The sequence below is a fragment of the Lates calcarifer genome, linkage group LG7_2 (genome assembly GCF_001640805.2).
Source record: "Lates calcarifer isolate ASB-BC8 linkage group LG7_2, TLL_Latcal_v3, whole genome shotgun sequence".
Classification (NCBI taxonomy): Eukaryota; Metazoa; Chordata; class Actinopteri; family Centropomidae; genus Lates; species Lates calcarifer.
In genome coordinates, this window is record NC_066854.1 from 13,763,889 (window position 1) to 13,791,401 (window position 27,513).

Consider the following 27,513-nt stretch of genomic DNA (forward strand, 5'->3'; position numbering starts at 1 on the left):
ACCTGCAGGGGTCTCCTTCTACAAAAGGATTGTGACCCTGCCTTTCAGGCTCCACCCTTTAAAGACGCACCTTTTTTGTATTTTTGGAATGAACATTACCTGTTTGAATTTTTACCACATCTCTGTGTCTGAGTTGTACGCTGAGGTCCTATATTATTGGATTGAGCTTAACAGAACAAATTGACTGAGACATGGACCTAGTAAAGCCAGCTCCAGTCAAGGAATTCTTTTGGGACAACATGAGCAGATTCTTTGAACCCTCTTAGACAGCAACCAAACACTGGCAAATCAAATAGCCCAATAATCCAGTCAAGTTTCCTCATTATCCTCTCTGCTAACCTCGCCAGTTCTGTTTTGTTCTACCTTTGCTGTCAACTGTGTCTGGACCACCACCCAGAGACACAGACATGGACCTTTTGCTGGAGATTTGCCATGGATTCCTGTCACAGTGTTTGCTTGTCATCAGGGACATTAGGGACCATCCACCTTCACCTGGAACTGATCCAAACAATGAATTCAGGCAGGCAGAAGATTCTCAGTGACAAGGCTCTTTTGGGGATGTTTGTTGAAGATTGAATTAGCATCTTGTGATGATCCATCTAACCTTGAGTCTGTTTTTTTTCCTGGACAATCGCTTGAGAGAGAGTCACTGAGAAAACATGCACAGCATTCACCACCCCGAGTTATTTCAATATTCAATACTTTGTATTCTCTTTTATATTCTATACTTTTCTTATGCTAAACAAATCCCATGTGTGAAGCCAAACCAACAGTGAATGTCTCCCACAGCACAGTGAAATGAACAGTGTAAACCAGTGTAAAAATGTAGGTATGAAGATGAAAGGCCTACACACTGTGTAACACTCCTCCAACACCTTCATTAGACCCTTAAACAATGTTTGGATCCAAAGGGGGATCTCATCAGGTCTTCATCAGTCCTGTTTGATCTGACAAAGAACCCCTTGTGGATTGAAAGTAATAAATATGGCACTGGAGAATTTGTGCAGTGTGCCTCCCATCCTTTGATCGTCTGGGCTCAGCACCTTCAGAAAAAAGATGTTTGAAAACTGGTTGGCAAAATTACAGGTGTGGGGTCTATAAATATTCAGAGGCCTTTCCATAAACAGCAGCTCAGTGCAATCAGTGCAGTTCATGAACTCTACAGAAATATTCACAGGAGCATTACTTACTCTTTACTATATAGTGCCAAATCACAACACACACTATCTCAAGGCACTTTACCATGTAAGGTTGAGATCTTACAATACAACAGAGAGAAACCCAACTCCCACCATCAGCAACATCATTTTAAGACATTTCAGAAAAGCTCTCACTTTACTGTATATTAACTTTCTACTTTTATTCTTAATCAATGACACAAGAATGCAAACACTGTTGAGTGTTAATATTTATTTGTGCTTTTAAATATGGCCCCAGAACCAGTGAGTTAATTTGTCATTTGTTTTCATGTGCACGTCCTCTCTGTTGTTCCAGTGTTCATACAGTGTCTCATTCATTTAGTTTAAATGCTGTGTATTGGTATTTGAATGACTAATCAGATAAAGATACAAATCCATAATGTGTAGTGAAAAAGCAGTTGCATTTTGTATAGATAGAAAAATGCATCATAGTTGTCCTGGCTTTTCCTGTTCCATGAGTTTCAGTAGGACTTTGGACAAAGGCTTGTGTCTGTCCAGAGACTTGTAGAGTTGGTCCTTTAACCGTAATCCTCCTTCTTCTTTCCTGCCCCTCCTGTGTTTACATCATCCTCTGATCTATCAGCTGGTGAAGAGCCATTATCTCTCACAAGTCAACCCTGTTGCCAAGAAATTATGTTTCCATCCAACTAACCTTCAACAGCAAATATGTTTGGCAGGAATCATAATCTCTGGCCAGAAAATTTTCAGAGGCAACACATTCTATGAAGTGATACTTTTATTAACAGAAGCAGAGTCACCATCAAGGACGGGGAAGTGTGTGTTGAGGGTGGATGACTGGTGTGCAGAGCTAACAGTGAGTCATGTCTGTGGTTCAGACAACTAAAGCTCTTTGGTTAAGGTCAGGGGACGATTGTGGGCTCAATGTAGATGAACAGATTGTGTCTGAAGTCACTGTGAACTGTTTCTGTATTAAACTAGACCTGGATCTTTCCCTGAACTTGAACCAGGAGCTATGAGAATATAACAGAACCAGAAAATGGTTTCATAAGGCTGGAGTCAGTACAGGTGGATACAGGATCAGACATTCAGAAAACCTGTTGTCTGTGAACATTTAACTGCTATGTTCAGTATCAAGATATGTGCAACTGTTCAAATGCATAAATTAGCAACATTTCCTCATCATGTTCATAGGAAACATAATTTGGTTTCCCACAGAAGGTATTTACTGTTGTAGATTGGCTGGAAAACACCATTTCTAGGAGACGGGGTCGATTGAGTCTTTCTTAAATGCCTTGTTCCATTTGGCAGTGCAGGAATGTAGAATGGCCAAATTACATGTCATTTAACACTGCAGTCACAGGAAAAGTGGGGAAAAAGAGAATATGTCCAAACCTGTCTGAGAGACAGCACAATATAGGATGGAGGTAAAATGTGTTCAATGACAGAAGATCCATATATTCAGTATATGCTGAGGACCGCTAACAATGAGCTCTGATCACTTTTAATTTGACACTTTGCTCTTCCCATAGTATCCATTATTAATGAGTCCTAATGGGCTACAGGAGCTTTGAAACTTCTATTGATTAGGTTTTTCTTACCTCCAGTCTAATCATAGCAGTGGGGTTGGGGAGTGGGGGGAGATCACACAATAAAACTTCATCGAAGAGGAGGAAAAGTGAAGGATTGAATAGTTTTATAGTAGCAGTCACACAGTGAACGTCCAGCAATGCTCTAATTTTTTCCCAATGTGAAGGAATATCATTGATTATATCATACAAGTACAGTTTAGTTGCATATTTCTATATTTTTACATTTTATGCTTCTACTCCGCAACATGTCTGAGGAAAATACTGGTCTAGATTTTATTCTATAATATGATGCATTGATTAGATACAACTACTCAGAAGTATATGAAAAAGTAGAATTAGAGACACATGAATACACATGAACACAACAGCAATAATAACCCTATAATAAAACAGCATGAAGTACTTCACCTTTTGATACTTTAAGTCCAAGACAATACTGATACTGATTCATACTTTTGCTTACATAACATTTTCAATGTCGGACTCTGACTTATAATGAAATAATTTTACAGTGCTACTTCTATTACAGTAAAGTATCAACACCTCCATCACAGGCAGCTCTTGCTTCTCAGTTGTGTGCTGCATGGTGTGCATCACTAGTGTGATTTTAGGTTGCGTGTTGGCATTTTAGAATAACAGATGTTTTAATTTGTTTTTGGCCCTTGATATTTTTTTCATTTTTACACTCAAAAACATCTTATGTGAAACCATTTTTTGGCATTCACATATTGACACATTAACACAGTACCTTATAATTTTAAGAATATGAGTAATTATTAGTAAAAAATACTTTGTAAGGAGGGGAAAATATAGATCTAGATTTCTAATTGGCAGAAAGAGTTTGATTACATGAAGGAAAATTAGCTGTGGCTTGAAATTCTCTGCAGTGAGCTGTGAGAGCAGTGACCTTCACGTGTGAAGTCCATGATGGGCAGCACATTTCCACAGCTCTCCAAAACATGTTGATCTGCTTACTGATGACAGCTTGACAATATTTTCATACAGTTTGAGGCTCAGCAGTGCCCTGACAACATGTTCATGGCCATGAGTAGAGTTGCTATGGTTATTGCTGATGAGTCACTCAGTGTTGGAGCTGATCTTATTCTGAATACAGCACAATGAGAAGATACTGAAAATAGATGAGTAGGAATGATTGTGTAGGTGCTGAGAGAAACCAGGCTGATGGTTGACTATTAAAGACTTTGATTTACACCCATTTCAAATGCACCTGAAATATATATTCATATATAACTTAAAATAAGAAAATACACATTCAATTTGAGCTTTGAATGAATTGTGATTTATTACTGTAGAGGAAACGAGGAAAGAGGAACCCTAATGAACCTCTGTTAAAGTCACCATTTACAAATGCCACACTTAATGCCACTCTTTGCTGTGTATCTGGGTCCAGTCAGGAGCTTCCAGGTTACAGGTTCTTCCTCCTTTTTAACGAGAGTGGACAGGTTTGGGTTTCCTAGACAAAGGCAAGTGTAGGCCAGGATTCAGGGATCTTTAAAGTCTGGAAGCATTTGAGTCTCAGTTGAGCCGCTGCTGCTTCTTTTAGCTGGGACCTTGCTCTTCCTCTTGCCTCATCCTCTTCCTCAGCTGTTCACCAATGTCAGCCAGAGGATTCATTTTGCCAGAGAGAGTCTTCACTGCGTCGCTGAAGCGGCTGCTCTCTGTTTCTCTGCAGTAACAGTAAAACATATTACTGTTAAGAAAAGTGCATTTTCACTGCTAACTGTGCAGGAATGTTGACTGAACCAGCAAAGAAAAAAAATCTGCTTACAGGAGTTTACGTTTCTGCGACTGTTTCATCTGACTGAAGTCTGTGGGCTCGGGCCTCTTCACTGGCCTAGAGGGACAAGGGAGGACATGGGAACAGGAACATGATTACAGAGAGGACTAAGACATGGACAATAGACATTTTTCATGTCATATATAATTCCATGGTAGAAGTGCACAGAACTGGCAGCATGTGAATGTGTGATGAGATTTACTCTCTCTGTACCACAGTTTGTGTTTGCTTTTATTTTGCATCTGCATCGAAGGAGGACGACTGTCTCCCATACCCTCTGTGTGCTCCCGTCACTAATGTGAAGTCCTCTCTCTTTATCAATCCTAATTAAGACTAAACCTTTAAACTCACCTACCTCCGTCTTATTACTCATAGTCATTCCACCTGAATTAAATCAGGAACTGAATTAAAGCTTTTCAAATCTCGACTCACACTGAGGTACTGGTCCAAACTGAGTTCAGCTGCAGTACATGCCTCTGCCCTGCTTGGTTACTCTGGGTACAGTGACAATGAGGCATCCACTGTCCTGATTGAACCTGACCACAGACAGGAGACAGTGTGTAGAAACATGTGAGCCACACACATCTGACCACCGCTCGACCGGCACTTTACAATGGCAGGATTAGGGAGAAACACTGCAGATTCTGGGACTGAATTTGGGATGCGTTGAAAACAAATTTGACAATGACTTTTTGTCTGAATGACCTCAGAGAAGGTGGGAAACACTATTAAGGAGTCTAATTAAACCCTACGACCAACCCAGGACCTGTACGGGTTCAGATCTGTGTTTCTTGTGGTCCTACAGGTCCCGTAGGGTCCCAGGTCTGTTTAACATTATGTGTATTGTGCCCCTGAGTGGATTATTAAATTAGATGCAACATAATTCAGATTCAAAATAACTTGGATTTGACAGCAAGTGGACATCTAAGCTGAAATAATGACCCATGCTGTTTCAGTCAGCAGCAAGGAAGAACAGAAAACCTGGATGCATTTGACCAACTTGCCAAAGAGGATGAATTATATCCACTTCAGCCAGGCTCAGGAGAGAAGGCTCCTTATTTTATTAGGTAAGACACAAAGTTTTGTTCTGACAACTTGTAAATTAATGTTAATAGCTGTGAAATCCTTGCCAATCCAGTCTGTGTCTACCAGCCAGGTTAAGGTCCAACATTTCTCAGTTCTGCCTTTGTCCAGATCCCAGCTTTCAAGTAACTAGTCTGGTTCAAGTCCTGGTAGTTCATTTCTGGGTTTGTTTGGGTGAGCTGCTCCTGGAGCTGTTTCACCACCATGTCCAATCAGATTAGATTTTTTCCAGCTCTGTGCTACTCCATTGCCTTTGTGTTATGGACACTGGCTGTTTGGAGTAAAAAAATGTTTCTAACCTTTCCAGTGTGAACACACTACACTCTCAGACAGCACCTATAGTAGTGTGACTAATACTGGGATATGATGTTTGTTACAGTCTGTCACCAGCATCATCTCTAGTCCTTACAAATCCACATGAAATCAAGCTCAACTTTCACATCACTACACTTTTCCATCAAATATTAGCTGGGTAAACAGCTGACAGTGTGTTAGTAACAGTGTGAGGGCAGGCAGCAGATGGAGTCTCATCAGTCGGTCTGCTGATGCTGACACCATCTATACTGCTGAATCTTTGTGTTGAACTCAAACACATACAGGGTGTGCTGCTCTTGGTTCACATTTACTGGTCTGAAGGACAACTGTCAGATTCACACTTGATGCCTGCTGAACGTCCACCTTGGCACTTACACTTTGTTTTTCCTGTTCTTGCGGCGAGCAGTGGGGCCTACAGTGGTGGGGGGGTCAAGGAGCTGACAGAGCTCTGGCAGGGCGTCGACCAGTGGCCTCAGGTCTCCGACCACGGGGGTGGCCTGTCTGCGTGCCTCGGCCACCTGCTGCTCCTGGGCCTGTTTGATGGAGCTGATCTCTGAGAGGAGACAGAGAGAAGGCAAGTTACATCCAGGAGAAACTCTACAATGAAAGGTAAAGTGAAGAGTAAGTGGTCTCCATCTGCTCCACACTGAAGTGAAGGTACGGAAAAATGTCAGTCTGAAGCATTTAACAGTTTAAAGATCTGGGGAAATGAAGAACACATTTTCCAGTCTGATGCTAGAGTTTTACAAAGGTCATCCTCATTTCCAGTTGATAAAACCACTCTGCCTGTGAACGCAATCATCAACCATTTAAAAAATACAGTCTACCCTCTGCTATCATTCAGCTACATTAGATCAAAAGACTAGGTCAAAACCTAGTATATGGCTGAACTGTGTTTGGTCAATGTGTGAAATAGAGAACATGTTGAAAAAATTAAGGAACTGCTGTAAATGACTACTGCCAATGGAAAGTAGCTAAAGGTTGCTCAAAAAAGGTGCTCTCATGTCTCCAGATGATGTAATACACAATTAACATATTCATTACTTTATAGCCTCACATTTTTATTCTTCATAATGTCAGCTGCTTTCATCCCTTTATCGGTTTGTTTCACATATATAGTACTTTAATACAGCCCAGTTCCCAATAAAGCAATTCTTACTTTGTGGTGTTTCTAAAAAAATGAAAAACACAGGTATGAAAAAAAGTCTGTGCATCATTAAATCTAAAACTTTTGCACAGTACTGTATATCACCAGGTTCTTTATGCATTACATCAGAACAAACTGTTTTAAAATGGGATGGATCAGTGCTCTGTTGGAAAGTTTCACTGTATGTCAGCTACTTTCCTACAATCACATTTGGTATTTTCTGGCCTTTTCTGGCCACAAATTATAGAACCTGCCTGCATCAGATTAGAACATTTCATTTCTCCACAAATATTCTGGAAACTGAAAATTGATGAATCTTGATTTGTTTGCAATAAGGTGAATTGTGTGCTTATGATAGGTTCATAAAGGTTTCATATTCAGACAGAAAACCAGCCTATGACCAAGGTCTAGTATTAACCACAAGGACTTGTATAAGCAGTGTGATGTATATACAAGCTTTGACTAGATTTGTGGTCAACACTTTGTCCAGTAGGCCATATAGAATATGCACAGACATACAGGAAACATGTCTGATGCCTTTCCCCATGCATCCTTGGATCCTTGGCTAAATAACACTGACTACTATGCAAACCATTTACAGTCACATTTCACTGCGGTAAGCGTATTCCGTCACTTCCGGTTACCGGTGTTTGGAGATCATCGTTTGGTGTATACCTGTCTCAGACTAGATACTTTCTTTTTATCGACATTACTTCTGTGACTCTATCACCAATTTAATCTGCACTTTCACAGTAACAGTAGTTGCTAAATCACCAACTTTCTCCACTTTCTGTGTGGTACTTTATCGATTCACGCTATCTTCTGCTACTGATTTAGCTGAACTCTCAGCCATGGCCTCTCGCTCTCCTTCTCCCTCTCCTGCCTTCTCTTGCTCTGCGTGTCAGATGTTCAGTTACTCCTCTGCCTCGTTTAATGATAATGGTATGTGTAATAAATGTAGTCTGTTTTCTGTACTCGAGGCGAGGCTTAGCGAATTAGAGTCCCGGCTCCGCACCATGGAAACTAATTCAGCAGCTAGTGCTAAACAGCCCCCCGTAGCCGGTGCGGAGCAGCCTAGCATAGCTCCTGTTAGCATTCCCCCGGCAGTTCCCGAGCAGCCGGGAAAGCAGGCTAGCTGGGTGACTGTTCGTAAGGACAGGCGTAGTCGTAAGCAGAAGCCCACTGCTGACCACCACCCAGTTCACGTTTCTAACAGATACTCCCCGCTCAGCGACACACCCGCTGAGGAGCCAACTCTGGTGATTGGCGACTCCATTTTGCGGAACGTGAAGATAGCGACTCCAGCGACCATAGTTAAATGTATTCCCGGGGCCAGAGCGGGCGACATTGAATCTTATTTAAAGCTGCTGGCTAAGGATAAGCGTAGATACAATAAAATTGTTATTCACGTCGGCGCTAATGACACCCGACTACGCCAGTCGGAGGTCACTAAAGTTAATATTGACTCGGTGTGTACACTTGCAAAGACCATGTCGGACACCGTAGTTTTCTCTGGTCCCCTGCCCAATCTGACCAGTGATGACATGTATAGCCGCATGTCTTCACTCAACCGCTGGCTGTCGAGGTGGTGTCCAGAAAACGATGTGGGCTTTGTAGATCATTGGAAGAGTTTCTGGGGGAGACCTGGTCTGGTTAGGAGAGACGGCATTCATCCCACTTTTGATGGAGCATCTCTCATATCCAGAAATCTGACAGAGTTTATTAGGAAGCCAAAGCCCCGACAATCCAGAGTTCAGGCCAGGAGACAGAGCTGCAGTCTTACACGCTTCTCTGTGCCTCCTTTAGAGCAGTCACCCCTCCATTACCCTATAGAGACTGTGTCTGCCCCCCGACCATTTAAATTAACTAAACCAAAGGTCAACAAAAGAGGAGTTAGTCACAATAATCTAATAAAAATCAGCACATCCACCTCAAATGTTCAGCAAAATAAAATAATTAAATGCGGATTACTCAATATCAGATCTCTCTCATCCAAAGCTGTACTAGTAAATGATTTGATATCAGATCACCATCTTGATCTATTCTGTCTGACTGAAACCTGGCTGTGTCAGGATGAGTATGTTAGCCTGAATGAATCAACCCCCCCCAGTCATATTAATACTCACATTCCCAGAGACACTGGCCGTGGAGGTGGAGTCGCAGCCATTTTCAACTCCACTTTATTAATTAACCCTAAACCTAAACTCAGTTATAATTCATTTGAAAGTCTTGTTCTTAGTCTGTCCCATCCAAGGTGGAAAACATTAAAGCCAGTTCTATTTGTTGTAGTGTACCGTCCTCCTGGTCCATACTCTGATTTCTTATCTGAATTTTCAGAGTTCCTGTCGAGTTTGGTACTTAAAACAGATAAAGTTATTATTGTAGGCGACTTCAATATTCACGTTGATGTCAACAATGACAGCCTTAGCTCTGCTTTTTCCTCTTTACTAGACTTTATTGGCTTCTCTCAGTGTGTAGATAAACCCACTCACTGTTTCAGTCACACTCTCGACCTTGTTTTAGCTTATGGTATTGACATTGAACATGTAACAGTCTTCCCACAGAATCCCATTCTATCAGACCACTTCTTAATCACTTTCGACTTTATATTGCTGGATTATGTATTATCAGCAAAAAACATCCTGACTAGAAATATTTCCGATAATGCAGTAGTTAAATTCAAGGAAATGATTCCCACTAACTTAGGTCCAGTGCCTCATCTTAATTTTGCAGAAGCTACTCCCTCCCAGCTTGATCATCTTGTAGACAGTGTTGCAGACTCATTACGTACCACTTTAGATTCCATCGTCCCCCTAAAAATGAAAACAATAAAGAGAAAGAGGCAAGCTCCATGGTTCAACTCCCAAACCCGTACACTGAAACAAACAGCACGTAGGCTTGAAAGAGTGTGGCGTTCCACCAAACTGGAAGAATCCCACTTAGCTTGGCAGGATAGTGTCAAAAGATATAAAAAGGCCCTCTGTAATGCAAGAGGCGCCTATTACTCATCATTAATAGAAGATAATAAGAACAACCCCAGGTTTCTCTTCAGCACTGTAGCCAGGCTGACAGAGAGTCACAGCTCTATAGATCCACGCATCCCTATAACCCTCAGTAGCAATGATTTTATGAACTTCTTTAATGATAAAATCTCTACCATTAGAGATAAAATTAATCACATCCTGCCTTCAATCAGTACAGATTTATGCCATAACACAGGATCCATAGAGTCAGCTGCAAAACCTAACCTTGACTCCTTTTCTACCATCGACCTAGCCCAGCTCACATCAATTATCTCAGCATCTAAACCTTCAACCTGTCTCTTAGACCCCATCCCAACTAGGCTGCTTAAGGAAGCTCTGCCCTTAATTTGCAGTCCTGTATTAGATATGTTAAATCTGTCCTTGTTAACAGGTTATGTTCCGCAGACGTATAAAACAGCTGTAATCAAACCTCTTCTAAAAAAGCCCACTCTAGATCCAGATGTATTAACCAACTACAGACCTATATCTAACCTCCCCTTTCTTTCTAAGATCCTGGAGAAAGCAGTTGCAAAACAGTTGTGCGACTTTCTACAGGACAATAGTTTATTTGAGGTTTTTCAGTCAGGATTTAGGTTGTATCACAGCACAGAGACGGCACTTGTAAAAGTTACGAACGACCTTCTGATAGCATCAGACAACGGTCTTGTTTCTGTACTTGTCTTGTTAGATCTCAGTGCTGCTTTTGATACAATTGACCATCACATCCTTTTACAGAGACTGGAGCACTTTATTGGCATTAAAGGAACGGCACTAAACTGGTTTAAGTCCTATCTATCTGATAGGCTTCAGTTTGTACATGTTAACAACAACTCCTCCATACACACAAAAGTTAGACATGGAGTTCCACAAGGGTCAGTGCTTGGACCAATCCTCTTCACTTTGTATATGCTTCCCTTGGGCAATATTATCAGGAAACACTCCATAAATTTCCATTGTTATGCAGATGATACACAGCTTTATCTGTCAATGGAACCTAATGAAACCAATCATCTAGCCAAACTCCAAGCTTGTCTTAGGGACATTAAAATCTGGATGACAAGCAACTTCTTACTACTAAACTCAGATAAAACTGAAATCATTATAATTGGTCCTGAACACATCAGAAACAAACTTTCTAATGATGTAGCTCCATTAGACAACATTGCCCTGGCTCCCAGCTCCACTGTAAAGAATCTGGGAGTCACCTTTGATCAGGATTTGTCCTTTACCTCACACATAAAACAAACTTCTAGGACTGCCTTTTTTCATCTGCGTAACATCTCCAAAATTAGACATTTTCTGTCCCAAAAAGATGCAGAAAAACTAGTCCATGCATTTGTTACTTCTAGGCTGGACTACTGTAATTCATTATTATCAGGCTGCCCCAACAAGTCTCTAAAGACTCTGCAGCTGATTCAAAATGCTGCAGCACGACTACTGACAGGAACTAGGAAAAGAGATCACATTTCTCCTGTGTTAGCCTCTCTACATTGGCTCCCAGTCAAATCCAGAATAGAATTCAAAATCCTCCTCCTCACTTACAAAGCCCTTAATGGTCAGGCTCCATCTTACCTTAAAGATCTCATAGTCCCCTACAATCCCACCAGGACTCTGCGCTCCCAAAATGCTGGTTTACTGGTGGTTCCCAGAGTTTCCAAGAGTAGAATGGGAGGCAGAGCCTTCAGTTATCAGGCTCCTCTACTGTGGAACCTTCTCCCAGTTTCGGTCCGGGAGGCAGACACCCTCTGTACCTTTAAGAGTAGGCTTAAAACTTTCCTCTTTGATAAAGCTTATAGTTAGGGTTGGCTCAGGCTTGAACCATCCCTTAGTTATGCTGCTATAGGCCTAGACTGCCGGGAGATCTCCCATGATGCACTGAGCTCCTCTCTTTCTCTCTCTCTCTCTCTCTCTCTCTCTCTCTCTCTCTCTCTCTCTCCACTCAATATGGATTCATATCCCATGTTACATGTTACTAACTCAATATCTCCCCTTTCCTGTAGTATTGTGCTCTTCCGTCTCTCTCTCCTCTTCTGTCTCTTTCTGCAGGTATTTCTTCCTCTGGAGCTGTAGAGTCTGATCTGTGATGACAAGTCTCCTGCTGCTCCTACAACTCCACTCAACACCTGCTGCTAGAATTAGAAATTACTTATACTGCTACTGCTATTAGTTGTATTGCTGTGTTAGCAGTTAATACTTTAATTATCACTACTATCACTACTACTGCTGTATTACTGGCCTCATCTTACATCTGATATGGAACCTGTGTTATGCTATGTTCTTCTTTCGCCTTTCTCTACCCCCCCCCCCCCTCCTTCTTAACCCAACCGGTCGAGGCAGATGGCCGCCCACCCTGAGTCCGGTTCTGCTCGAGGTTTCTGCCTCTTAAAAGGAAGTTTTTCCTTGCCACTGTCGCCTAGTGCTTGCTCTTGGTGGGATTTGTTGGGTCTCTCTCTGTAAATACCTATTTTAAAGAGTATGGTCTAGACCTGCTCTATATGAAAAGTGCCTTGAGATGACTGTTGTTGTGATACGGCGCTATATAAATAAAATTGAATTGAATTGAATTGAAATTTCAAGCTTATTGTACTGGTCTTTCCGAGTCCACACTTATCTAACTCTGCTGTCCCGATCCTGTGTCCATGATCTAAATGAAGCTCATATTTCACTCTAATTTTCTTTGAATTCCTGAAAACTGTCAGGGGCCAGTCTTGGGTTTCAGCAGGACTGAGTCGCCCAGCCATTAGCACCTAATTATATGCCTGCAGAGGATATGTGTTGTGTTACTGAGGAATTGATTGGCTCAGCAAAAGGGTAAAGTTACAGGCCAGATCGCAATTATGGGAGATGATGGCGGCAGTGATAATGGTGGTGGTGTTGGGGAGAGGAGTTATAGAGACAGAGACACCTACAGATGGACATTCATCCATAAAGACCAAAACCCACCGATTCACTCACTGGTCAGAAAAGTATTTTATTGTATTTTATTTAATTATTATTATTATTATTATTAGAAAAAATATTTTCTACTTTTAACTTAATTCATTTTTAGCTGACTGACAACAGTTAACATCTTTAATGATGCTGAGACAGACAGTGATGCTGAATGTTGAATAAGAAATGTACAGAATAATGCTGTCAGAGGTAAAATAGACCTGAAACACAGTTCTATTTATCTATTTTTAAAGGCTCAATCATTTCCTAGCACAGCTGCTCACTGTAGTTTTCATCAAAACTCAATGTGACTTAAAACTGTCTATCAGCGCTGTAACCAGTATCTCAAGTGCTGAGTGTATGATAGAAACTCACTGTTGAGCCACCTCTCCCTCCTCTCCTTCATTGTCTCCTTCTTTGACTTGACTCTCTTCTCTTCTGGGCCTGTCAAAAATAGAGAGAGAGAGAGAGAGATAGATTAAACATGAAGAGAGGCACATTCATAAATGTGTTAAAAATACATAAAACGCTCTTATTCATTTACTTACACCAATTAGCCACAGGATTAGAACAAGTGGTTTTAATGTCGTGGTTGATCAGTGTATATCCTCTTATTCATGTCTGTGTTTTTATTGCATCATCCCTGTGTTTCTGTTTGATTGTAATCATCAATCTAATAATCCTATAAATTTCATCTCTCTGTGAAGTTCTTTGATCGTGTTTTTTTAATGTGCTCTATAAATGAGCTGATTAACTGTTAGCTGATTTTTTTTAAACATAGACAAACATGATTAAAATGATACAATAAATAAACAGAAATGAGCCAGTCTTAAGGGACCTTTAGTCTAACTTTAAAACTGATACAGTCCATTATTCATTTATTAATAATGGAAATACTGTGGAGGAGAAAAAAAAGCTTCACTGGATGCAAACAGAAGATAGAGTCAGTTCCACGAGAAAAAAACTCTGAAAAATAATACAAGTCCTATCTACAGCCCCCTTTATGGGAAGAACTTAAATGGTATTTGACCTCCAGTGAATATCTATTTCCCTCCCTACTTTTCATGACAGCAGAAGGCTGAGAAAACACACTGTGATGTGACAAGCTGAGAATGTCAAAGGATGCAGAAACAACTCTGATAGAAAAGAAACAGTCAACAGTCTCCAGGAAAAAGGAAAAGAACCAGACAACATCAGTGATAGGGCTTTTCCGTGATCTCTTCAGCTCAGTGATGGAAATAAGAAATGTGAGGAGGGATGGTGAATGACGAACATCCAGAACTACTTTTGCAGTGAGGCTGCACACTGGCCACCAGAAAATTTGTACATTTACACCCTTGTCAGGGGGTCTTTTTTATTCTGGGGAAATGCTTTGTTACACTGGAACTCACACATTTTATTTCTATGGGAAGACAGCAAGTAAAAATCTTGGGGAACATGATTATAAAATTTAGATGACTGACACATTTCACCGTGTGAATTCTCCAAATCCACTGTTCAGGTCACACCTTAATTTCTGAGCCATGGTTTGGGTTCAACCTTGTTTTTTGAATGTGCCCACACTGCTGACTTGAATGTGCCTAGAGGGTCTGTAATCTCATTCATTTTGAGCTAATTAAATTAGCCCAACCTTTACCACAGGTATGAGTACTTGAACATGATTGGACCAGAATAGTCACATGACACAAGCAGCTGGAAGACAATAAAATAGGTGTAATGTGTAATATTTAAAAAATATACAGCTCACCCTAACTTTAAATAGAACGGAGCTCAACAGGCTGTATTTACAGTGGTACTAACAGGCAGGCAGCGGAGTGTATCGTAGCATCATCTTCCTATCATATCGCAGCGATACGCAATGATCCATGATATAGTGGATGATTGTATTGCAGTTTCAGTCTTTTTATTAGAATTATCACATTGACATAAGTATTCAGACCCTTTACTATGACATTTGAAATTTAGCTCAGGTTCTTCCCTTTTCTCTTCATTATATTTGAGATGCTTCTATGCCTTGACTGGAGTCCACCTGTGGTAAATTCAATTGATTGGACATGCTTTGAAAAGGCACACAGTTGTCTAAATAAGGTCTCACAACTGATAATGCATATCAGAGCAAAAACCAAGCAATGAGGAAGAAGGAACTGTCAGTCAGTAATCAACAGTAAAGACCTTTACCATCATTTCTTAAAATGGCCTGGGGCTGAAATCAGACTATACTTGGGATAATATACTGATATACAATAATCAACAGTTACAGTTTTAATGCTGCGTGTGAACCCCCAGTAAATAGATGTACATATACAGTATATATTAACAGTATGTATACACCATACACACAAAATAAAAATCACTGGTTCTGTGTTGCATGCAAAAGTTTGTCCGCCTTGAACAAATTCCATATTTAGTTGATTCAAACCCTGCTGTTAACACACATCACACATTTCTTGAAATGGCAATACACTTTTACAGTTTTCATTTCACAAAATTAAAAAGTAGAGAACAAGTCACCGGCAACTGTGGCAAGTGCAAAGGTTTGGGTTAGAGTTAGGGTGGCCAAACCTTTACACATGGCACAATTACATTTAAAGAAAGGCTTGTTTTTGATGTGTGTGTGCTGAAGGGCTTGTATTTACTCAACAAATATGTCATTTGCCCAGCTGAACATTGCCTTTATATCAAACCAGATCCAGAAATGCTGGGAATGGTGTAGACAACACTCTGTTTTGGGTGTTTTATAGTTTACATGACATTCAATAATGAAGAAACATGAACTAAATGATGCAATGTTGTGCCTGGCCTTGTTTCTATCCATTGATTTGCAGCAGCTCCAGCTCGGCAGAGTTCATAGTTCAGAGGCAACAGATAGGCCACCTGTCATTTCAATGAGCAGAGCAGGCTGTGATGTGTTGTGTCCTGTCCTAGCAGCACGAGCAGGACAGAGAGCTGGCCTATTGATCTCACTGACTCAAAATGCACTACACTCATGTTGTTGATTACTCATGTCATATTCACCCATTCACACAGTGCTTGTTCTCTATATGGAGCACTCTGCTACAGTCACACACCGATGGTCTGCCATCGGAGGAAATATGGGAATTCAATAAGATGATGTCTCAGCATGCAGGTCGTACATTTCATTTATCTATCTATTCATTTATCCCTCTTTATCAGTATGAATAAATAAATATGCGTAGGAGTGTGTCTATGTGGATGTGAATAAAAATGTATGTGTATGTACAAGATATAAGTTGTGTGGAGAGATGTATCTGTATCTATGTATATGTGTATGTGCAGTAAATATGGTATTTTGTGTGTATACATATATATGTAGATATGGATATGTGTGTGTTGTAGTACATGTAGTAATATATGTATACATGTATTCACAACTGTGTTTGTTTGTTTGAATATGATGATCTACCCAGATTTGTTAGGAATTGGAATTGGTTTTTCCTTTAGTGTTTGTGTAAAGCAAATTCAGAGATTTGTGTCTGAACACATTATTTATGTCAGAAAATAGTTCCTTAAAACATGTGAAAAGACTGTAAACTACGTATTACCGCATTGTGGAGTTAGACCGATTCACCAGTTTCATTTTCAGGATTTTATGGGTGGGTCTGAAACGGTGCCTCGATGACACACTGGAGCTATCACTCAGCATAACCCCACCCCTAAAACTTCAGCCATTACAAATATTTGTACTGCATTACCATCAGTGCTTCTCCTGGTTGACTGCATGTTATTACAAGTGTTACTAGGTAGCTATGCCGTTGTCACACAAATGCATCTTCCCTGAATGCTATGATGGAAAGCTGAGGAACACCGCCAACACCCGTCTCTGCAGTGACCGTTTCACAACAGGAATTCACCAATAATCTACTGTCACTTTTGAATGAGGCCAAACCGACCATCTCCCTCCCCACCTTCGTGGACAGCAGCAGACACGCCCCCAGCATCTCAGAGCAGAGAGAGCACCTTATTTTGTCAGGATTTTGAAAGCGAATTCTATATTTTTTTAAGTATTACTGCTTTACACGGACTTTAATGAGCTCCAACCTCCAAAGTTTAAATAAATGGCAAATATTTAATTAAATCCAACCACTTAGTGTTGTATTGGGTGTATGAAACCTGCTGTGTACATATGCCATGTGCTCGAGTGTCAGTGGGTGCTGTTCAGACAGGCACATTATCTCAAGAGATCCTGGCAGGCCTTTATCTGCCACCACAATGCTAAACTACACAAGTGTTGCTGCTGCTGTTTGCAGTAAGAGAACAGGCAGAGATAGAAATCTGCTGCTGACTACATATGCGGGTAGAGGTGGAGAAATCTAATCTCTCATGAGTGGGGGTGTCTCTTGTGTGTGGGGGTGGGGGCTTTACCACCAGTCTGCTCCCATTGGGAGCATCGTCTTCCTGCTGCTAGATGAAATGGATAGCTGTGATTAAGGCTGGCTAGAGGCTAACATCCCACCCAGGTCCCCCCCTCCACCCACACTCAACATCCTGCTCAGACTCCTCACCTTACTGCACCCTGTGTACTGGACTCAGAGCCTCCGTCTGGGGGGTGGAGGTAGACACAGAAAATAGTGGTAGTGATGTAAAGGTGGATGGATGGCAGAAGTGTTGCGATAGAGTGGAAAGAGTGGAGAGATAATGGGGAACAGAGAAATTAAGAAGCTTTTTCAGCATTAAGGTTATTAAAATGAAATGAGTCTATCTATACCTATGTAATATCCCATCAGATGGAAATAAGAATGTAGATAGAAAAGGGGAAGAGCAGCTATAATATCCAAAAGATCCAATGGTTTCAAATGTGTTGGAATGGGCCAGCTAATCAGATTTAAACACAAGGAAGGAACTGAAGATCAAGATTCATCACTGGGCCCCCAGGAATCATTCAGATTGAAAGACTGTTTGTGCAGAAGAATAGGCCAAAACCCCACCTGAACACTGTGAGAAATTAGTTTTTTTTATACAAGAGGCTTCTTGAAGCTGTCATTACAAAAAAAGGCTTCTCCACCAAGTATTAAATCATTTTCAGTTAGTGTGTTCAATACTTTTTTCCTTTGTCATTCCACACTATTACATATAATTTTTTCATGGATTGGAATGTTCCGATTTCTTTATCTGTGTAGTTATACTTCACTAATACCAATGTCTGGTCTAAATTTCATGTGAATTGCTATATTGGAAATATATTTAATGAAAGAAATTGTGGTTTGTTGAATACTTATTTCCCTACTGTATTGCACCGAACAGCAACCCAATGCTCAAAGGTCTGGTGTGCACTGGGTGTCTGAGACGTAACGAGAATGAGAGCCCGGTGTGCGCCCCAACAGCTTCAGCCTCAGTGAGGTAAATGCACAGATAAAGCAGTGTGGTTATCTTTCTACATAATGTATCATGTATTTAAATAATATAGGCTAATTACATCACCTAATTAATGACTAATTGTTGTCTGGCTAGCAAATAATAAACACTGATACAACTGAAGCAGGCGCAGTGCACTTCATGCTTCAGGGAGAAAGGCCGTCTGCTGTGTTGGCTCTCTGGATCTAATAAGCATGAATTGACTAAAATGTGGGAACAAATTCATTAAATGTGGGAACTAAATATATCCTGTGTGCAGGCAATACCATTCTGAGTGCTCAGTGTAGTGAAACGTGACCTCTACATGTATTTTTCTTTCTCTATGACCACTGCAGGGGTCCAAAGGGACCAGGTTGTTTCCAAATCTGGAAAGAGATTCTTGAACTAATTTACATATTAAAAGGGGAATTCCACCAATTATTACTCTGCCCATTCAACACAATAAAACTAAAGTTAATAAAATGAACTCTTGTCTACCTATTGACAAAAAATCACTTTGCAGCCATCCTCACACACTATAAAGGAAATGAAATAAGACACTCTTTACTATCCCTCCTTGTGTATTTTGTCATGTTTGTCCTTTGTGGAGTTGAGCTGTGCTGTGCATGTTACAAAATATTCTACACGTCGGCCCATCCTAATCAGACTGCCAATGTGGCTTCTGCAGAAAAGTGACTGAAGGGCTTATTCAGACATGAAGCCAACATGTAAAACTGCCAATACACTGATGTAATGAAGTGCATGTCTGAGAGGGTCCAGTGTTTTCCATCCTCTTACTGTATGTTTGGTGGGAAATCTGCTGGGTTTGCTGAGTTCACAAATAGTAAGTCACTTCCATATCACCTGCCAGAGAATTACCTCAATTGAGAATAGTGTTACTGTAACAAATACAAATCATATTCCAAAAGAAAGGTTCTTTGTCCTAAGAGGATTCTGTACATTTAATATGCAACAAATTTTGAATGGTAATCCCAAAGCAACATTTAAAACATTGTAATCACTACATGGATCACTTTGGTTTGACAGGATTTTACTCTAAACAGATCCACCATCCTGACCAAACAACCCTCTGAAGAATTGTAGATTGTCACCCAGAAACCATTTCCATTTTTACATCACATGCAGATAACATTTCTTCCACTGCATGCTCTGAATATATATATATATATATATATATATATATATATATATATATACACACACACTACTCACAATAAGTTAGGGATATTGTTATTTACATGAGTGCCCCAATATGTAGGGCACACTGTACACAGTGAGACCATTACGTGGAAAACACAAAATGAGGTGTGTCTATCACCCCAATACAATTGCCTCCCTATCCCAAAAATCTCTGAAGTGTATGTATGACATCCACTGAATCTCTCACAATATCCTTAACTTATTGTGAGTATTGTAAAAAAAAAAAAAAAATTATTTATTTATTTATTTATTAGGGATAGACCGATTATCGGCCGGGCTGATTATCGGCATTTTAAAACGGGGTTATTTTGGCTCTGATGCAACCACACCTCTCTGTCTGCAGTCACTACTCTGTCTCCAGCATTGTTCCACCCACAGCACCATCTGATTGGTTACACACAGAGCCCGGCACGGGTAACAGCCAATCAGCAGTGAAAGCTGTGCATGCACAGTGCTCACACACAGGGCGGGTGGAAAAGCTCTGGAGAGCAGATATATGTTTCTTTATTTACTGTAGAAAACTTTAGGGAGCTATTTATTTGTTTAAGTTTTCATTTAACTTTATTTATCCTATCTCATTCTTATTTTATTCTATTTATAGTTTGTATATTTAGTTAAGAGTTTACAGTGTATATTTTTTTATCCTATTAAGAGTTTACTTTTTATTGTTTATTTCTTTATTCTATTCTCTATACCTGTTTACAAGCAGTTACTGTTGTTGTTTGCAAACTGTCCTGTGTGCTGCTTCTGTCCATATAAGCTGCTGGAAACTTAATTTCCCTGAGGGAGTCATCCCAAGGGATCAATAAAGTCTAGTCTAAGTCTCTAAGTCTAAGTCTAAGACATGCTGCTGAGCCTGGGAGCTCCCTGCACTTTTTGTTAGACTTTTAAAACAAAGATGTCTATTGTCTAAGATAAAAAAAAACCTTTAACATGTTGTAAATCTGAAAAGCTGTTTAATAAACATATGCTTAAAGGCATTTAAACAAAGTTAAGTGTTGGAGTTTGTATTATTCTAAATTTTGACGCCTATATTTTCACTTTTACTGCAAATGAATATCGGCTCCAAATATCGGTTATCGGCCTCCTTGACTACTAATAATCTGTATCGGCCCTGAAAAAAACATATCAGTCTACCTCCAATATATATACACACATACACATACATATACAGTTGTCCTCAAAATTATTCATACCCTTGCTAATTTTTGTGATTTTTTATTTTTGTGATGAAATCATTGCATTTTTTCAAGTTTGTTTATGAGTTATATGTGACCAACAAGTGAAAGAATGACAATAATACACAATTCAAGAAACTCTTCATTTGAGGGGTATTTTAATTCATGGATTCCCAAAAAATACCATGTTCAAAATTATTCATACCCCAAACATGTCCCAAATGTGTTAATCTTTGTCCGGTAGTTATTTCAAGATGTTACAATGGAATAACTAACTTTAACATTGTTGACCAAATGTTAAACACTGATTTTAAAAAATAGCATCTTTCCAGAAGAGTATAAATAGAGGAAAAGTGTTCTGGTCATTCTCAATTTCTGGTCATCATGGTCAAGAAGAAGGAGCTAAATGTGGCCCTACGTCAACATCTTTGTGTATGCCCACAGTGAAGGAAAGGGTTACAAGGCCATTTCAAAGCAGTATGATGTCCCTGTGGCAACCGTCCAGAGCATAATCAACAAGCACAAGAGGACGTGGCAGGATGCATAAGGTGTCCCCCAAACTTGCCAGGAAAATCTGCCGAGAGGTCAACAGCCCCCAGACCACAACCAAGGCCCTAACTGAAACGCTTGACCGTGCAGGGACAAAGGTGTCATGGTCCACCATCGAGTGAGTCTTGCACAGAGGAGGTCTCCATGGACGTAGGCCTTGGAAGACACCGCTGCTCAGGAAGAAACATGTGGAGGCTCGCCTGGCCTTTGCTAGAGGTCATCTGAAGCAAGATCCCAGCTTTTGGTCAACATCCTGTGGTCTGATGAAACGAAGTTAAGAGTTATTTGGCCGTATGGATGCTGAATAGGGAGGAAGAAAGGAGATGCATACAAGCCAAAGAACACTGTGCCCACAGTCAAATATGGTGGTGGAAACATAATGCTATGGGGATGCTTCTCTTCCAGTGGCACAGGGAACCTTGTGAAGGTCCAAGGAATCATGAGAAAGGAGGATTACATCAGGATCCTTGATGAAAACGTGAGGGACTCTGCTGAGAAACTCCATCTTGACCACAACTGGACGTACCAGCAAGACAATGATCCTAAACACACTGCCAAGGTAGTGAAGAAATTGTTCAAGGACAATGATGCCAACGTCCTAGAATAGCCAAATCAGAGTCCTGACCTGAATCCCATCGAGAACTTGTGGCATCACTTGAAGACCAGAGTGATGGCTAGGAAACCGACCAACCTGACCAAGCTTGAGGCTTTCACCAAGGAAGAGTGGGCCAACATTCCACAGGAGACATGCAGGAAGCTTGTGGACACAAGAATCATCTAGAAGCAGTCCTAAAAAAAAACAAAGGCTATGCTACGTCAACATCTTTGTGTATGCCCACAGTGAAGGAAAGGGTTACAAGGGTTTTTTAATCCATTAATAAAATACCCCTGAAATGAAGCGTTTCGTGTCATTCTTTCACTTGTTGGTCACATAACTCATAAACAAACTTGAAAAAATGCAGTCATTTCATCACAAAAATAATAAAAAAAAAAATTTGCAAGGGTATGAATAATTTTGAGAACAACTGTATATATCAATGCTGACCATCTTTCAAAGCATGTTGTGGTGGTGTAGGTTTTTTTTTAGTTTGACGTTCCACACCTTCACTTGAGACACTTTATTTTACTACAGCATGAAAGTCATCTTACAGAGACTGGAAGCTGTGAGTTAGGTACTCAAGAGAGAATGTCAAAAAAATTGCATGATTGAATAAATTAATGTGATTTACTGTTTTTTTTTTTTAATGTTTTATACCAATGGAACTGACATAATATGGAATATCCTTGGGTTTAGAACTCTTGGTTGGATGTCAGATTCCTTCCTTTGTTCCTTTTCACCATTTTCTTAAACAGTATAGTCTAAACTAAAACTATCAAATAAATGAACAGATAAAAGACAGATTAATCAATAACAGAAATAACAGCAGTGTCTTCCCCTTGAAGGATGGAAACACTGATGCAGTTAAACCTTGATTTCATGCATGAGCTAAATTTATACGATGCCTGCTCTATAAATAGCAGAGGGCCGTTGTTTGGTGAGGCCTCATGCAGCACTGTGTGCTTGGCAGCCCACAGCCATCAGTGCCTTCTTAACACACAACCCCATTCACTGCCCTCATCCCTTTAATTGTCTTTTTTTGTCCCTAAACAGCTCTTCTCAGATTTGTGTGCCAGCCTTTTTAAGCTGCTATTTAAAAGCTGGAATGAGATGTTCCAACAGCCTTCATTAGTGGGACAAATATCCCCAAAATCCTTTACTGTAGTCTGCTGCGGGGTTGCTGCTGCATGAGGACAATCCTAAGTCTTAAACACCATCTAGTAAGCAGAGAATGCAATGATACAAGACTGTTCTTCAGTTGTCCCAATTCCATTCTACACACTACCTGTGAGCAGATAATAATTATCCACCCACCCTGCCATCAGCTGGGAAGCCACTGGAGTCCTCACCCCTTTAATATGTGCTGCAAGATGTTGCAAATTGTTAACCATATCTTTATGATATGTCTTTTTATTAGCAAAGATCACTGATGGAAACATTCAGATTGCAGGCTTCTCAATTGCAACCAGTGCTAACTGTCAATTTCACTTGTTAATATGACAAAAATTACCAGTGAGAAATATACTGATTATAGTCATGGCTAAAAATTTAACTTTTGGTTGTGGTCTGATTAATGTGCTTTCTGTGAGCCAGTGTCAGACAAAGACTGTGAGTGAAAACAGATTAGAAAGATTTGCAGTTGATAAGTTCTGGACCTGCATGGGAATCAGTGTGGACGTGCCACGCAACAATAGGGCCAGGTTTCACTTCTTTGCCAGAGGGCAGCGCCCCTGCTTTAGCAACTGTGCTAATGCAGTGTTGAACATAGTCTTTGTGTTGATGATGTAAACAAACTTAATGAACTAATCAGAAGCTGGTTTTGTGCTGGAACTACCCTGGAGTTCTGCTAAGGGCCCACACATTCTGACTGCTGAGCTGCCTGTGATAATGTTAGCAGAATGGCCGATTTGGCACAGTTCTGTTCCAGGCTTCATCAGTTGGACTAGGTCTGTTCCTGTCTGGGTTGGTCAGTGTTCACCAGTAAGCAGATAAAATCAAACGTTATATGTAAAAACTCTGATTTAAAGTCTTCAGAACCAGTTGCTGCCCGTCCCTCCCAATTGAGATGGCCGATCTGACAATTCTATATTGTGATCAATCATGAAAATATAAATTTGCACTAGTTCTGTTCAAGCATTGAACTCTCCCTCTTTTACCAACTTTCTCGCTAATTCACAGTTGTCTCTTTTGGCTTAGTTGTCTCTTTGGCTTAGCAGTTAGCCTTTAGCTAACTAGTTAGCTTTAGCTAACTGCTTTAGCTAACTGCTAAGCTCTCTCTTGCTCGTGTGTCTTATATGTAGTTACTCCTCTGCCTCCTTGAGCAATGACCGGTACATGTAATAAATGTAATTTATTTACAATAATGGAGGCAAGGCTCAGTGAATTAGAAGCCCAGCTCCGCACCTTGGAACCCCCAAATCATTTGCTGCTATTGTTAGCAGTCCCCAGTAGCAAGTAGTAGTCTAGCACCTTCAGTAATCCTTCCAGCAAGTCCTAAGCAGCTGGGAGGCCTGGGTGACTGGTTGACTGTTCATAACCAACAGCTTCGCCTTTCACCCACTGTCAGCTGGTATTGGCATTAGGACTAACAGTCTGCATATCCTCATCAACACATTAAGAGGAGAGATCTGAATCCTGTGCTAAAAAGATAGTGATGTGATTTTTTGGGAGGATCGCCCACCCGCCCAGGCTCTCACAATGTGTAGTGTTTGCCTCTGACATCAGTAACCAGTGACATCACTTGTGTATAGTAAAGGTAAATAAACAGTTTCACCTGAAGTTAGCTTCATTTTCCTCATTACTACCAATGTCTCTGCATTTATTGCTTTGTACCAAGCTTTAAGTGATGACATTCAAACATCCTCTCTGCACACTACTTATGCAGAACACTCTTAATAGTCAAGACTTCATTTCATCTCACTCTGTGCCAAAAAAAGTAATTCCTGCCAGCTGTTAAAATTCTGTGTGAGACATTCCCCACAGTGTCATGACTTCATGTGTAAAAGCCTCCAATTTTCCAAGGACAGACTGCTCACTCTGGACATCTACATTCATTCCTGTGTTGCTTTTTCATTTATTGGTCATCTATCCAGTACTGTTTATAATGTTCACTGACAACATTACAATATCATGCAATAACTGCAGAACTGAACTCAGTCTACAAGCTTTGACAATCCTATCAGGGACACTTCTGCTTTGGCTCAGAGAGGATAAAAGTATGACACACAGCTGAGTGTGCTCTGAAACCCATTATTTCCAGGGGCTTGTGCTGGTTGCATCAAGTAAAGCTTAAGTGCCAGTACCTGCACTGTACACACACATATATTATACATATGTGTGTATATACATATGTGTGTGTATATATATATATGTGTGTGTGTGTGTGTGTGTGTGTGCACGCGTATGTATGTATGTATACACACACGCGCGCGCTTTTGTTATTAAATAAATACTTGATATCAGTTTAGAATATCTACGTTACTGAGCACTATCATTGTGTAATTTTGTATATACTCTACTCACAATAAGTTAAGGATATTGTGAGAGACTCAGTGGATGTCATACATACATTTCAGAGATTTTTGGGATAGGGAGGCAATTGTATTGCCTCATTTTGTGTTTTCCACGTAATGGTCTCACTGTGTACAGTGTGCCTTACATATTGGGGCACTCATGTAAATAACAATATCCCTAACTTATTGTGAGTAGTGTACTTTTTGGTCTTTTAATTGTCTTGGGTTGTTTTGATGACTTTGTATTCACATTGCAATTTCCCATTATGATTAACAACCCTTAAACTACAAAGCAATGAGTGGGTGACAGGAGGGAACAATCACACAGACTGACCTCAGTCTGATGTATGTCCAGTAAGTCTTACCTTTTTTGGGATGTATGGGTACATCTGGAGTTTCCTCAAAATTCAGTGTTTGTACCAGAGCCTCTGGGGTGATTTTAGTGCCAGCAAAGATCCCAGAGGGGAAGGAGCTCTCTGTCGGTGCCTGTGAGGTGTTCAGAATTTAAGTAGATGAGTACAAGTCTATTATCTAACATATGTATCCAATAATTCCACTAAATGAGGAAGCGGTTACTGTGGTTAAAAGTACAGTCTTTGAATTGATTCAACTTTTTTCAGTGACGTGTTAAAACAAGAAATTTTTTCACTGAATTAAATAACTTGTCCAATAAAAGGATTCTCTCCTGGAGCACTGTGCTGGTTTTCTGTCTCTTATTGTGGTCATACAGCCTGTGGTGTGTCTAACGATTAAAACACCAGATATAACTAACTAACTGAAGTCACAGGCTGAGGGAAGTTTGTCTTGTTCTTGGTTCACTTATTGGTTGCTAGTGTCACAGTCAGCGTCATTTACTTCCACATTTCTTCTGACATACCTGTTTATCCCTCTGCTTGTTCTCCAGAGGTGCAGGAGTAAAGCTGTGTAGGTCCAGGACAGAGGGCTTCTCTAACCTCGGAGGCAGCCTAGAAGCGGGGGGTGCAGTGAGGCTGCTCGGCCTGTCCAGCTTCAACAGCTCCTGGTGAAGCTTCTGACGAACATGTTTTATCTTTCCAACCATCTTAACTTGATTTTGTGTTAAACAGCTGCGTACCTCCTGAAGTGGTGTTTCTTCACCCCGTGTCGACAGCGTGGGACAAGTATCAATGCAACTACACCACCACCGGAAACTCGTCTTTTACTCAGTTACACTTATGCACAAATTATATTCGTGGACATTTTGTGGGAAAGTGCTCTGCGATTTTCTCTGAATTTCTCTTTGCTGGTCATTTTATTTTCAGTTTTACTCCTTAAATAACATGAACAGAGCACATTAATAAGGAAATGTTTTAATCTGAAAAGTTATAACAGAAGTAAATGACAAGCGTGACTGGTGCACCTAGGCTAAAGGGTCGGAGGAAAACAGCGTTGAAGAAGGTTCCGCTCGTAAATGTTTTGAAATTGTTTCTTTAAATGTAATTAAATTAGTAACTTTGCGCTGCATTTAAAACCTAATGAAAGCAGAAAAGTAATGACTTGCCATAAGACAGGAATGTCTGAAAAACAATTTCAGTTTAGTGATATATATAGAAAACGTACGTAAGTAGCACAAATGCCCCAATATCTGAAAACATACACACTGAAAAATACTCCATTACAGGTAAAAGTCCTGCATTCAAATTCCACTCAACCAAGAGTAAAGAAGTATCATCAGCAGAATGTACTTCAAGTAAATTGTACACAATTTCTAATGCATGTAGAGAAATAAATCGGATAGAAATAGGATCCAGAGCAGTATTCTTTTCCTTGTTCAGGAAAGCATCAGTTTTTCTGCAGTAGGCAGAAATAATGCATCTTGCTCTAGAACAAATGGAATTCATCATTCATTTTCTAATAGCAGGTGTTTCACAAGCAGGTGTGAGTGGCCAGAAGGGTCTTCAGAGGCACTTGAAGACTGTTTCACCACCAAACACTGGAATGTGTTCAAACAGGCTGCCACCTACAACGACACTATGGACCTCCAGGAGTACACAGAAACTGTCACTGCCTACATCACAAAGTGCACTGATGATGTCACA

The 27,513-nt window shown here is 40.3% G+C and overlaps 2 protein-coding genes across 3 annotated transcripts in view; one reads left to right on the forward strand and one right to left on the reverse strand.

The window, feature by feature from the left end:
- Positions 1–12,409, forward strand: part of prkx (protein kinase X-linked) — a 268,673-nt gene extending 256,264 nt beyond the window's left edge. For both annotated transcript variants that reach the window (XM_051065862.1, XM_051065863.1), the window contains exon 9: positions 12,162–12,409. In XM_051065862.1, coding sequence (XP_050921819.1) covers positions 12,162–12,192 — 31 coding nt within the window. In that variant the 3' untranslated portion in view covers positions 12,193–12,409. The remainder of the gene's footprint in view (positions 1–12,161) is intronic.
- On the reverse strand, positions 4,027–26,801 carry slx9 (SLX9 ribosome biogenesis factor). The gene is made up of 6 exons (XM_051065866.1): positions 26,334–26,801; positions 25,822–25,942; positions 13,422–13,490; positions 6,321–6,498; positions 4,539–4,604; positions 4,027–4,436 (listed from the first exon to the last, which is right to left on the reverse strand). The coding sequence occupies exons 1-6, from the start codon at positions 26,514–26,516 to the stop codon at positions 4,310–4,312; spliced, it is 744 nt and encodes a 247-aa protein (XP_050921823.1). The 5' UTR covers positions 26,517–26,801; the 3' UTR covers positions 4,027–4,309.
- Positions 26,802–27,513: the final 712 nt, after the last annotated feature.